Below are 13,464 nucleotides of genomic sequence, written 5' to 3'. Positions count from 1 at the left end.
AGCGAGTCCAGAGGAGGGCCACAAAGATGAGCCAGGGGTTGGAGCACCTCTGCTGTAAGGACAGGCTGAGGAAGCTGGGGGTGTTCAGCCAGGAGAGCAGAAGGCTCCAGGGGGACCTTAGAGCTGCATGAAGGAAACCTGCAGGAAGCCTGCAGAGGGATTTTTCATGAGGGTGTCTAGAGATGGAAGGGGGAATGAAGTTGAGGGAGAGCAGGGTTAGACTGGAGCTGAGGAAGAAGTTCAGTACAAGGATAGTGAGACTCTGGAACAGGTTGTCCAGGGAGGGTGTGGAAGCCTTCTCCTTGGAGCTGTTCAAAGTTAGGCTGGATGAGGCCTTGAGCAACTAAGTAGTTGAGAGGTGTCCCTGCCCATGGCAGGAGGGTTGGGGCAGATGATCACTGAGGTTCTCTTCTAACCTAAGCCGTTCTGTGATTCCATGAAAACAGCTTCCTGTGCTTACCAAAAGGCAGGACTGTCTTAGAGGGGTAGTTCTAGAAGTTGTTTCCCTGACAGTCTCTCAAACACAGCACTGCTGGAGTGTGTTTTTGTGCTGCAAAATCATCAGGAGTAGGCTGAACACATCCTCAGGTGGCACTCACCAGGCTGTGCTCTCATCTGAAGAGCTGATCAACTCACCTCACTGTTCTTCTGGGCAGAAGAATCCTGCAGCCTGATTTTTACAGCAGAAATGTTGAAATAAAAGAGCATAAATTATGTGGAAGTTCTCTTTAATATTTTCATCAATGCTCTGAGTGAAAGTAAGTCTGCAGATGACACCAAGCTGGGAGGGAGTATTGATCTGCTGGAGCGTAGGCAGGCTCTGCAGAGGGCCCTGGCCATGCTGGATCCATGGGATGAGGACAATTGTATGAGGTTTAACAAGGCCAAGTGCTGGGTTCTGCACTTGGGTCACAACAACCCCATGAAGGCTCCAGGCTTGGGCCAGAGTGGCTGGGAACTGCCCAGCGTAGAGAGACCTGGGGGTGCTGGTTGACAGCAGCTGAACATGAGTCAATGTGTGTCCAGGTGGCCAAGAAGGCCACCAGCATCCTGGCCTGGATGAGGAATAGTGTGGCTAGCAGGATCAGGGAAGTGAAGGGCAACCAAGCTGGGGAAGGGTCTGGAGAACAGGGCTGGTGAGGAGCAGCTGAGGGAACTGGGGGTGTTTAGTCTGGAGAAGAGGCTCAGAGGAGACCTCCTTCCTCTATTCCCTGAAAGGAGCTTGCAGTGAGGTGGGGGTTGGTCTCTTCTCCCTAGTCACAAGTGGTAAGAAGAAAGGCCTCCAGTTGCCCCAGGGGAGGTTTAGGCTGAGCATTAGAAGAAAAGTCTGCCTTGAAAAGATTCTCAAAGACTGGAACAGGCTCTCCAGGGAGGTGGTTGAATCCAGTCCCTGGAGGTGTTCCAAAGAGGCAGAGATGAGGCACATGGTTTAGCACCAGCCATGGGAGAGTTAGAGAATGGTTGGACTCGGTGATCTTAAAGGTCTTTTCCAACCAGCTCTGTCATTCTGTACTGCTGTTGATCTGTTCCTCACAGCACAGCTAGTGGCAGCACACAAGGGCTGGCTCTGTGCCTGCATTAGCAACAGCACACAGTGACTCTCCTCAAAGTCTGACTTGATGTTCCAAACCCCTTCAGTCAGAACACCTCCATGTGCCCACATTTTACTTCATGGGAGGGAATCAACTGCTGAAGAAAGCAAGAAGCAAGAAGCTTGCCTCACTCTAGACTTAATTCAGGACTTTCAGCCCAAAACAGTCTACAAATCATTTCATCAGTGATTATCCATCCTGGGGGGGGGGGGGGGGGGGGGCTTGACCAAAGAGGAGAGGCAGATCTCTGTTAACACAGCCAAACCACCATGGTGCTGCTTTTGGCTCCTGGCTGGCCGCAGCTGTGAAGCACTGAAATCAGTTGCAGTGAGGCTGGTGAGCAGTCAGCAAGTGGTGACACACTCCTGAGATCAAGCTAGGAGGAAGCAGTAAGTGGCAATTCCCATCTCTGCTTTAAGCCATTACCTGCAGCAGGAGATGTGACCTCTCCCAGCGTTAGTTAAGCCACAGCCACACTGCATGAGGTGGTTTCCTGGAGCTCCCTGCATTAAGTGATTTGCAAGTTGCACACCACACACAGAGAGAGGCCCAGGGGAGCAGAAGGAAATCAGAGTGCTATAAAACCTACAGCATGGCTTCATTTCCACAACTGATAACCACAGACCCACTAACAGCACACCTGGCCTGCAGGGCAGGTAAGTACATTTCTCTCAGCAGCAAAGCTGATCAAATCAACCTAGAGAAGAAAAGGCTCTGGGGAGACCTCAGAGCAGCCTTCCAGTACCTGAAGCAGGGGACTAGAGGAGAGCTGGGGAGGGACATTTTATGGGGGTTTGTTGTGATAGAACAAGGGGCAATGGCTTTGGGCTGGAAGAGGGGAGATTGAGACTGGAGATGAGAAGAAATTCTTTTCAGTGAGGGTGGTGAGACACTGGAACAGGTTGCCCAGGGAAATTGTTAATGCCCTCTCCCTGGAGGCATTCAAGGCCAGGTTAGATGAGGCCTTGAGCAACCTGATGATCCTTGGGGTCTTTTCCAACCGTATTGATTCTGTGATTCTGTGGGCTGGTGGGAGGTGTCCCTGCCCATGGCAGCAGGGCAGATGGAACCTGGGTGATCTTTAAGGTCCTTCCAACCCAAACCATTCTGTGATTAGGACTATCAGATATATTTTGCTGTATGCAAGGATTTTTAATGGTTGGACTCAATGATCATAAAGGTCTTTTCCCACCAAGCTGGTTCAGTGACTCCATCATTCTGAATCTTTCAAACAATTCATTTCTACTCGAGTTAGAAAACCAAAATTAACTGCAGACAAAATCATCTTCAGCCTTGTTGCAGAGGAGTTCTTGTCCTCCTCTCAGCACCCTTACAGGCTGCTTTCACTGCTCTCCCTTCAGTGGGTGGTGAGGACAGTGAGGAAGCTGCTGGGGCTGTCCCTGTGGCTGCAGCAGGGAAGGGCAGGAACGTTGATGCCGATTGAAAAGAACAAGTCCTGAAGTGATTCTGTTCAACGCCTGGGTTAGCGAAAGTTTTGTTTGCAAAAAGCTCCAAGACAGGAACATTTTCCCAGCCTCCAATGTCATTTATGTTTGGGTCTTCTAAGCAGAGCCTCCAGGTTGGCAGGGCCACCCCACAGCGTTCCAAACACCTCCCTCTCTGTCCTGAGGGCAGCCTCCAGTGGCAGCTCTCCGCCTGCCGTCACCACCGCTTTCGCAGCCCGAATCACGCTGGCTGGCCCCTCTGTGAGCTGACTCAGCCAGGCCTGGGCTTCTTCTAAGGCTTTGGTTCCCTCTGAAGAGGACAAGGTCTGCTCTGAGAGCCCAAGGCGCAGAGCTGTCTCGGGGTCCACCGCGTCAGCTCCGCTGAGCAGGCGCAGGGCAGCCTGGGCGCCGACGATGCGCACCAGCCGGGCGCCGCCTCCCCAGCCTGGCACCAGCCCCATGTGCCTGTGGACAAAGCGAATCTCACTCCCAGGGCTCATCAACCTGCACACAAAGAACAAACAGGCAGAGCTCAGGCTGTGCACCCATGGCTGCTGGCAGATCACCAACACACACTGCATAGGGAGTGGAGCAGAAAGGATGGCGAGGAGCAGCTGAGGGAACTGGGGGTGTTGAGTCTGGAGAAGAGGAGGCTGAGGGGAGACCTCATTGCTCTCTACAGCTCCCTGAGAGGAGGATGGAGTGAGGTAGGGGTTGGTTGCTTCTCCCTAGGATCATGTGATGATAGAATGAGAGGAAATGGCCTGAAATTGTGCCAAAGGAGGGTTAGGTTGGAGATTAGGGAACATTTCTTTGCTACGAGAGTGGTCAGGGATTGGCACAGGCTGCCCAGGGTGGAGTCACCATAGAATCATAGAATTGTCAGGGTTGGAAGGGACCACAAGGATCAGCCAGTTCCAAGCCCCCTGCCATGGGCAGGGACACCTCACACTGCATCAGGTTGCTCACAGCCACATCCAGCCTGGCTGCAAAAACCTCCAGGGATGAGGCTTCCACCACCTCCCTGGGCAACCTGTGCCAGTGTCTCACCACCCTCATGATGAAACACCTCTTCCTAACATCCAATCTGAACCTACCCACTTCTAGTTTTGCTCCATTCCCCCCAGTCCTATCACTCCCTGACACCCTAAAAAGTCCCTCCCCAGCTTTCTTGGAGCCCCCTTCAGATACTGGAAGACCACAAGAAGGTCTCCTTAGAGGATTCTCCTTTCCAGAGTGCACAACCCCAACTCTCTCAGTCTCCTCACAGCAGAGCAGCTCCAGCCCTCTGCTCATCCTTGTGGCCTTCTCTGGACACCTTCCAGCACCTCCAGATCCCTATTGTAATAGAGGCTCCAGAACTGGACACAGTACTCCAGGTGGGGTCTCAGCAGGGTGGATTAGAGAGGGAAAATCACCTCCCTTGACCTTGGCTGTGCTTCTCTTGCTGCAGCCCAGGAGAAGCATAGCCAGCAGGTCAAGGAGGTGATTGAACACCTCCATCCCTGGAGCATTCAAGAAACATGTGGCTGTGGCACCTGGGGACATGGTTTAGTGGCCATAGTGGTGTTGGGTTGCTGGTTGGAGTTGATGATCTTAGAGGGCTTTTCCAACCAAAATGATTCTATGATTCCTTGATTTTCTGTTTTCTCTTTCTTTCTGCTTCCAGAGACTGATCCAACCTGACAGCCAGAGCTTAACTGTTCCCTGACTGCCTTAGCTGCAGCTTTTGAACCTTCTCAAGCTGAGAGAGGTAGCCTGGCAGAAGGAAAGGTGCTTGGTGCCCACCCTGATACCTGCAGCTGGCTGTGAAAAGGGTTTGAGAAGGGCACTGCAGATGGAGGGAAGTGGCACTCACTCACAGTGCCTTCCCACATCATGCCAGGTCAGTGTGTGGCAGTTCAGTTGGTTTTCACCCCAAAACATTGCTCAGGAGGATGCATTGTGGTGGTCTTAATATTGACCTGGACAGGAGAGGTTCTGCCAGCAGTCTGCTGCTTGGTTATAGCACAGCTGGGCTGGTGTTTGTTCCATGCTTTAGAAGGTCCATAGGAGTTTGATTTCCAACTGCTCACTACAGCAAGGGATGTCAGGCTGGACGTTCACTTATGGCTCACAAGATACAACAGAGCTGCTTCCTGTTGATGCTCACTGAGTGCAACAGGACTGCTCCTCTCCAGAAGGCAGACTTCCTCTTCCTCTTTTCAAAGACTTCACATCTCTGCAGTTTTTCTATAGCCTGTCACCTCCCCTACTGCAGAACTCACCCTGGGGCTGACAAAGCCATCTCCCTGGAGCAGCTCTGCCCCAGCAGACTCTGCTATCTCCACACAGTGCTCACCCTGACACACATTAGAGCAGTGGCAAAACCCTCTACAAACAGAAACATACAGGAGAGATCATAAAATCATAGAATGGGTTGGAAGAGACCTTAAAGATCATCTAGTTCCAACCTCCCACCATGGGCAGAGGAGGAGCCACTCAACAGCAATCCTCCTTTGCTTTGAAACTAGGTAGAGCCAGATTCACAGAATGGGTTGGGTTGGAAGGGACCTTAAAGATCAGCCAGTTCCAATCTCCCTGCTTTGGGCAGGGACACCTCACACCAGCCCAGGTTGCTCAAGGCCTCATCCAGCCTGGCCTTGAACACCTTCATGGAGGAGGCAGCCATAGCCTCCCTGGGCAACCTGTTCCAGTGTCAGATGCAGAGGAACAGAGCAGTACTTGCTCACTCTTAAGATGATGCTGTGCAGTGTGGTTGCTTGCTGCTGTTCAGAAGACAAGGGATGGAAATGACACTTGTGAAGCAGATTAGCTTCTGCTTCAAGCACTAATTGGCTTTCTGAAGGTAAATCTTGTAACACCAAGAGCTACACGAGTCTGTTCCCTAATGATGAAAACACAGAGGTGAACAGCTTCAAAAAGGGGAAAGAAAACCCAACCCAAACGACAATGCAGCTACTTGTAGGACCTCACAGACCCCAGCTCTGCTATTGTTCATTGTCAGCTTGCTTGGTTGCTTTGTTCTCAAGCAGAGCACCATCAGCATTCATGCCATGCTGCAAAGCACCAGGGCTGAAGAGCTTAGGCTTTATCCCAGCCCCACCACAATGCACAAAGGCAACAGCTGACACACCAGATTGCATGAAAGCCTTTTTGCAGAGACAGAGCAGGGAGGTGATGTGACAAAAGGAAGACAGAGGAGTATTGCAGGGGAGGAAAGGCTTTTAGCTAACATTAGCAAGTGCCTGCCAAACCCAGCAGATCCCAGGGAGCTCAAGTCTCCTCTCCATAAAGAATCACAGAACCACAGAGTCATAGAATGGTAGGGGTTGGAAGGGACGTCTGGAGATCATCAAGTCCGCCCCACTGCCACAGCAGGGTCACCCAGGGCAGGTGACAGAGGAACACATCCAGGCTGGGTTTGAAAGTCTCCAGAGAGGGAGACTCCACAACTTCTCTGGGCAGCCTGTTCCAGGGCTCTGGCACCCTTACAGTAAAGTTTCTCCTCATGTTGAGGTGGAACTTTCTGGCTTCCAGCTTATGCTCACTGTTCCTTGTCCTATTCCTGGGCATCACTAAGAAGAGCCTGGCACCTCCATCTTGGCACCCACTCCTCATAGTTATAGACATTGATCACATCCCCTCCTTCCCTTCTCTTCTCAATCCCAGGGCTCTCAGCCTCTCCTCACCACACATGTTCCAGACCCTTCAGCATCCTCATCGTCTCTGTTAGACGGTCTTTAGTATATCTCTGCCCCTCCTGAACTGAGGAGCCCAGGACTGGACACAACACAGCAGATGTGGTCTCAGCAGGCCAGAGTAGAGGGGGAGAAGAACCTCCCTTGACCTCCTGGCCATGCTCTTAACGCACCCCAGGCTGCCACTGGACTTCTTGGCCACAAGGGCTCATTGCTCTCTTGTGGTCACATCTTACTCCCCACCAGCACTCCCAGGTCCTTCTCTGTGGAGCTGCCTTCCAGAGGACAACCTCTAACCTGTGCCGGTGGGGCCAGAGGAGGCCACAAAGATGATCAGAGGGCTGGAGCACCTCCCCCATGGGGACAAGATGGGAGAGTTGGGGCTGTCCAGCCTGGAGAAGAGAAGACCTTAGAGCAGCTGGCTCAGCTTACACAGCAGTGTGCTGACAGCCAGTGTCCCCTGGGAAAGCAACAGTGAAAACCTTACCAAGGGCTTCATTCCAGCTGTGCTCAGCCATGTGGAGCTCCAAAACCAGAAGTGGTCACACAGAGCCAGGCCTCTGCCTGCAGGAGGTCTCATAAGAGAGGTCAGTAAGACACTGTTGGGTTTGTTGAATCTGAGACTGTCCCAGGCTCCACAGAAAACACTGAGACAAGCAGAAGGAGGGCACAAAGCTGGGGAAGGGTCTGGAGAACAGGGCAGGTGAGGAGCAGCTGAGGGAACTGGGGGTGTGTAGTGTGGGAGAAAAAGAGGCTGAGAGGAGACCTCATCACTCTCTACAGCTCCCTGAAAGGAGGCTGGAGCCAGGTGGGAGTTGGTCTCTTCTTCCTAGTAACAAGTGACAAGATGTGATGAAATGGCCTCAAGCTGCACCAGGGGAGGTTTAGGTTGGATGTTAGGGAAATTTTCTTTACCCAGATGCATTTTAAAAGCTTCTCCCATTATCCCCTGCCCTGGGTGATGCTGCTTTGGCAGGGGGGTTGGACTTGATGATCTCTGGAGGTCCCTTCCTACCCTGCTGTGATTCTGTGATTATGCTTCTGAAAGCCAGGAGGTTAAAAAAAGATTGCCCAACACATTGAACGTGTTGCCAGTGACCTGGATTTTGTTCCCATCTCTGCTTGACTCCAGGTGTCACATAAGGACACAGCTCCTGACTTCCAGGCTTCTCCTTGTAGCTGGCACAAGACTGGCACACCACGGAGGGAGGCAGCACCTGCTTCTCAGCTGTGGGTACAGTGAGAGGGCAGCCAGACCTGCAGGACAGGACTTTTACCTCACAGAATTACAGAATCCTGAGCCCAGTCATTAGCCTAACACTGCATAAACCAGAGGCTGCTGTTTGTCCACCCCCAGCAGATTTTCTGAGTGCCTTTGTCTTGTCAGAATGCTGAGTAGCAATCAAACCCTGAAGTCTAGGAGATGATGAGGATGTTAGGAACAAGTTCTGCACCATGAGGGTGATGAAACACTGGAACAGGTTGCCCAGGGTGGCATTTGAGGCCCCATCCCTGGAGATATTCAAGGTGAGGCTCAACAGGGCTCTGAGCAACCTATCTAGTAGAGGATGTCCCTGCTGACTGCAGGGGGGTTGGACTGGATGACCTCTGGAGGTCGCTTCCAACCCAAACCATTCTGTGATTTCTGTAGGACCCTCACCTCCCTGACTTCTTCCTAAAGGCAAGAAAAGCTTCAAGTTAAGAGCTTCTGACTAAAGTACAAGCTGCAGTTCATGCCTGTGGAGACTTAACCTGGAAACCTAAATACTGGCAGTTAATTACATGCCAAGACTGGGACCTAATAAAGACAACTTTGGATCATAAATCCTACTAGAAGGGCCAGGAATATTTTCACCAGTATTCAGGTGCAGAGTGTCCAGGAGTTTATTTTTAATTAAAGAAACCTCCTTTTAGTCTTGTTCACTATTCCAGCACACAAGCAAGGTGGCTGTTACAGAAACTCACCTGAAAACAACTGCATTAGCTAAGTCTTTTTTTCTTCTTTTTGCAATAAGAATGAATTTTAAAGCAGCCAGGAAGAACATTCTGCAGTCCTACACTAGAACACTTCAGCTAGTCAGGAAAGCTGCTGAAGAGCAATTTCCAGCCCTTACTTTTTAAATTTTTTTTTATTATCAGATGCTGTTAGAATTAGACCCTCAAGACTTAAGACAGTCTCCTCCAAAAAGCAAGTTGGGACTAATTAATCAGTCCTTGCCTACCCAGTCCAGTGTCTCCTTCTTTCATCACTACACCATCACATAATTCCCTACATACTCTGTGAGGGATCAGCCAGACAAAACAGCTAGAGTTGTCTGAAATCATAGAGTCAGAGAATCATAGAACCAGTCAAGGTTGGAAGGGACCACAAGGATCATCCAGTTCCAACCCCCCTGCCATGGGCAGGGACACCTCACACTACATCAGGCTGGCCAGAGCCTCATCCAGCCTGGCCTTAAACACCTCCAGGGATGGGGCCTCAACCACCTCCCTGGACAACCCATTCCAGGCTCTCACCACTCTCATGGGGAAGAACTTCTTCCTCATGCCCAGTCTGAATCTCCCCACTTCCAGCTTTGTTCCATTCCCCCCAGTCCTGTCACTACCTGATAGCCTAAAAAGTCCCTCCCCAGCTTTCTTGTAGCCGCCTTCAAATCCAGCTACCTTACTGCACCCTCAAATCACCAAAAAATCCTCACCCTAATTCTCTAAAAACAAGGGAAGACTTTCAAAGCCTGCCTGGAAGTGCTCCTGTGTGATCCTGCTCTGGCAGGGGGGGGTTGGACTCAATTCTAGAGGTCCCTTCCAACCCCTAGCATTCAGAGATTCTGTGAAGATTCATCCTGAGAAGGGTTAGCCATAACTTATAGAATTATTGAGGTTAGAATAGAACTCTAAGAACATCAAGTCCAACCTTCTACCCAGCAACTCCACAACCACCAGACCATGTCCTAGAGTTAGAATCACAGAATTGTCAGGGTTGGAAGGGACCTCAAGGATCATCCAACTAACCTGCCATGGGCAGGGACACCTCACACTACAGCAGGTTGCTCACAGCCACATCCAGCCTGGCTGCAAAAACACTACCCTAAAAAGTCCCTCCCCAGCTTTCTTGTACTTCAGATACTGGAAGACCACAAGAAGGTCTCCTTAGAGGATTCTCCTCTCCAGACTGAACATCCCCAACTCTCTCAGTCTCCTCATAACAGAGCAGCTCCAGCCCTCTGCTCATCCTCCTGGCCCTTCTCTGGACACCTTCCAGCATGTCCAGATCCCTCTTGGAACAGAGGCTCCAGAACTGGATGCAGTACTCCAGGTGTGGTCTCACCAGAGCTGAGCAGAGGGGGAGAATCCCCTCCCTGGCCCTGCTGGCCACACTTCTCCTGATGCAGCCCAGGCTCTGCTTGGCTCTCTGGGCTGCAAGTGCTCACTGCTGGCTCCTGTTGAGCTTCTCCTCCCCCAGCACCCCCAAGGCCTTTTCTTCAGAGCTGCTCTCCAGCCAGTCCCTGCCCAGCCATCTACTCATTTTTTGGACACCTCCAGGGATGGCCCATTCCAATGCCACTTACTTTTCAGTTAATTGGATTAATTGGATAGGTTCTAAAGGATCAAAAAGCCCCAATTAAACATCTAACCAATAACTCCTTGCTAATTACACTCATTTTGAACTGCAGCAATGCAGTGAGCATCAGCCAGCCACGGCTGTTCCATGCCCACACAGCTTGCTAGCACTAACTCCTCCTGCTCCTCTCTCATGGAGAGCTTCTCATGTTTCTGTCCTAAAGAATAAGGCCATCAGACACTGCAGCAATTGTTGCTTCAGAGTTGGGGCAACATGAAGTGAGGCTTTCAAAGTGAAACTTCTGTAAACCTGATAAACCTAAGAATTTGTCCTCCTTTTTTATATTTTTTTTGGGGAGGTGATAGTCTGGGTAGACTGAGATCATTAAAAAAAAAAAAAAATCACAAAGCTGCTGTTTCTGAAAATCCCCTAGTCACAGATCCTCACTGACAGATGCCTGAATGGTAACCCCTAAGGAGTACAAAAATGAAGACAAAATGGAATGGTAACCACTAAGGAATATAAAAATGAAGAAAATCATGGAATGGCTTGGGTTAGAAGAGACCTCAAAGACTATCCCATGGGCTGGGACACCTTCCACTACAGCAAGCCACTCAAAGCCAAGCCCAACCTGAACTTGAATGCTTCCAGGGAAGGGGCACCCACAACTTCCCTGGACAACCTGTTCCAGTGTCTCACCACTTTCATGGTAAAGAATTTCTCCCTGTAGCTATCTTAACCTACCCTCTCTCCTGCTATGGAATGTAAAAATGAAGGCAAAATGATGGAATCACAGAATGATTTGGATTAGAAGAGACTAAAGATCATCCAGTTCCAACCTGCCATGGGCAGGGACACCTCACACTAGATCAGGTAGCTCAAGGCATCATCCAAGCCGACCCTGAACAATTCCAGGAAGAACATAACCACAACCTCCCTGGGCAACCAGTTCCAGTGTCTCTCCACCCTCACTCTAAAGAATTTCTTCCTTCTGTCAAATCTCAATCTCCCCTCTTCCAGCTTCAGTTAAAATGTTCCATTTCAGTTTAGTTGAGATGGTTTAGGAGAACGAGGGGAGAAAACCTCTCTTGTGCAAGTGCACAAAGCTGCTCTGCAATGCCAGGTCTCACAGAATCATAGGTTTGGCTTGGAAGACTCCTAAGATCATCCAGTCCAACCATCAACCTCACCTCAGCATGGCCATTAAACCATGTCCCAGAGTGCCATGGCCACAGGTTTCTTGAACACCTTCAGGGATGGTGACTCCACCTCCTCCCTGGGCAGCCTGCTCCAATTTCAATAGGGTAGGAGAAGTCTGTGCACACCAGTGACCTTCCCTCTCTGTGAGCTTTAATCTGTGACCTTTACTGCAGGAATGCCATCAAAAGAAGCAGGTCCAGCTACTATTTGAATAAACCCATCAGAAAAATCAGCACCTCTGAAGTAAAAAGAACAAAACAAGACACACACAGAATCCCAGAATGCCAGGATGGAAGGGACCCTGAGGATCATCTGGTCCATACCTTCTTTAATCAGTGATCTTAGTCTTGGGAAGAGAAGACTGAGAGGGGATCTGATCAATGTCTATCAATATCTGAGGGGTGGGTGTCAAGTGGAGGTCCAGGATCTTTTCAGTGGTGCACAGTAATAAGACAAGGAATAACAGGTACAAGGTTAACATAGAAGATTTCAGCTCAACATGAGGAGAAACTTCTTTCCAGTGAGGGTGACAGAGCCCTGGAACAGGCTGCCCAGGGGGGTTGTGGAGTCTCCTTCTCTGGAGAGTTTCCAACCCCACCTGGATGCATTCCTGTGCAGACTGCCCTGAGTGATGCTGCTCTGGCAGGGGGGTTGGACCTGATGATCTCTTGAGGTTGCTTCCAACCTCTCATGTACTGTGATACTTGAGGTTTAAATAAAATAAATGATACCCAAACCCCAAAATTAAAAACACCAACCCTCCTGCTGAGCCTCCCAAGTACAGAGTGTTCCAGGCACAGGCTGAAACTCGGTGTCCCAGGAGTAGGCTCCATGCCAGCCTAAGAAAGCTCACCCCCACTTCTCTCCCAGCTCTTTTCAGATGACACAGGATTTTATTTAGAGTTACTGAATCATTTTGTAACCCTCTCAGTGCATCCATTCCCCACCCCCCCAACAACAACAGCTAAGTATCAAGCTTCACATAAAGCAGCCTAGAAAAACATCTCAGCTCTTCCTAGCACACATTGCCTCCACCACCTGCCTCTGCTGCACACCTTCCAATGCAGCTGGTGGAACTCTAATGATCAGGGTCAAAATCAGATCCCAAAGCAGGCAGCTAATTACAGATATATTTTTCTTGAACATGAGTTACTCTTCTTCTGGGCTGGCTGGGAGCCCCCAGAGAACTCCCTGAGGATGCCTCAATCCCCTTGTCCAGACCTTTGATAAAGATCTTAAAGAGAACTGAGCCCAGCACTGAGCACCACTTGTGGCTGGCCACCAGCTGGAATTAACTCCACTGCTCACCACTCTCTGGGCCTGGCCATCAGCCACATTTTAACCCAAAGTGTCCACCCCTCCATGCCATGAGCAGCCAGCTTCTCCAGCTCCTGGGGTACCAGCTCACTTCTGCCCTGCCCTCACTATCACTCTGCTCCTCTTCCAGTTCCTAGCTCTTAATTTACTTCTCTTGCCCTTGTTCAGTGGGTCCCAGGCACAGGCACACTGCAGACTCTGTTACCACCCCACTGTTTTCAGGGTGGTTTTCATTTTTGGGTCACAGAGCCTGAGTTGGAAAGGACCTCTCCAAAGGTCGTCTAGTCAGAGGGTGACAGGATGTTAGGGGATGGAAGGCACCTCTGCACATCCTTGAGTCCAGCCCCCCGGCCAGAGCAGGATCACATAACCAAATAACCTAATGCAGGTCTCACTGGAATGCAGCCAGATGGTTCTTGAAAGTCTTGAGAGAAGGAAACTCCACAACCTCTCTGGGCAGCCTGCTCCAGTGGTCCATGACCCTTACAGTGAAGAAGTTCTTCCTCATGTTGTAGCCCAACCCCCTCTGCAGTCAGCAGGGACATCCTCATCTAGATCAGGTTGCCCAGAGTCCTACTGAGCCTCACCTTGAATACCTCCAGGGATGGAGCCTCAACCACCTCCCTGGGCAACCTGTGGCAGTGTTC

General features: G+C 50.6%; 1 protein-coding gene across 1 annotated transcript in view; it reads right to left on the bottom strand.

Annotated features, from left to right (window-relative positions):
- Positions 1–3,102: 3,102 nt before the first annotated feature.
- ECHDC1 (ethylmalonyl-CoA decarboxylase 1) overlaps positions 3,103–13,464 on the bottom strand; it is a gene marked incomplete at its 5' end in the record, with an annotated part of 29,469 nt that continues 19,107 nt past the window's right edge. The window contains one exon of the mRNA XM_054393142.1: positions 3,103–3,541. Coding sequence (XP_054249117.1) covers positions 3,136–3,541 — 406 coding nt within the window. The remainder of the gene's footprint in view (positions 3,542–13,464) is intronic.

This window comes from Indicator indicator, chromosome 27 (assembly GCF_027791375.1).
Source record: "Indicator indicator isolate 239-I01 chromosome 27, UM_Iind_1.1, whole genome shotgun sequence".
Taxonomy (NCBI): Eukaryota; Metazoa; Chordata; class Aves; order Piciformes; family Indicatoridae; genus Indicator; species Indicator indicator.
This window is presented reverse-complemented; position numbering and strand designations above follow the sequence as displayed.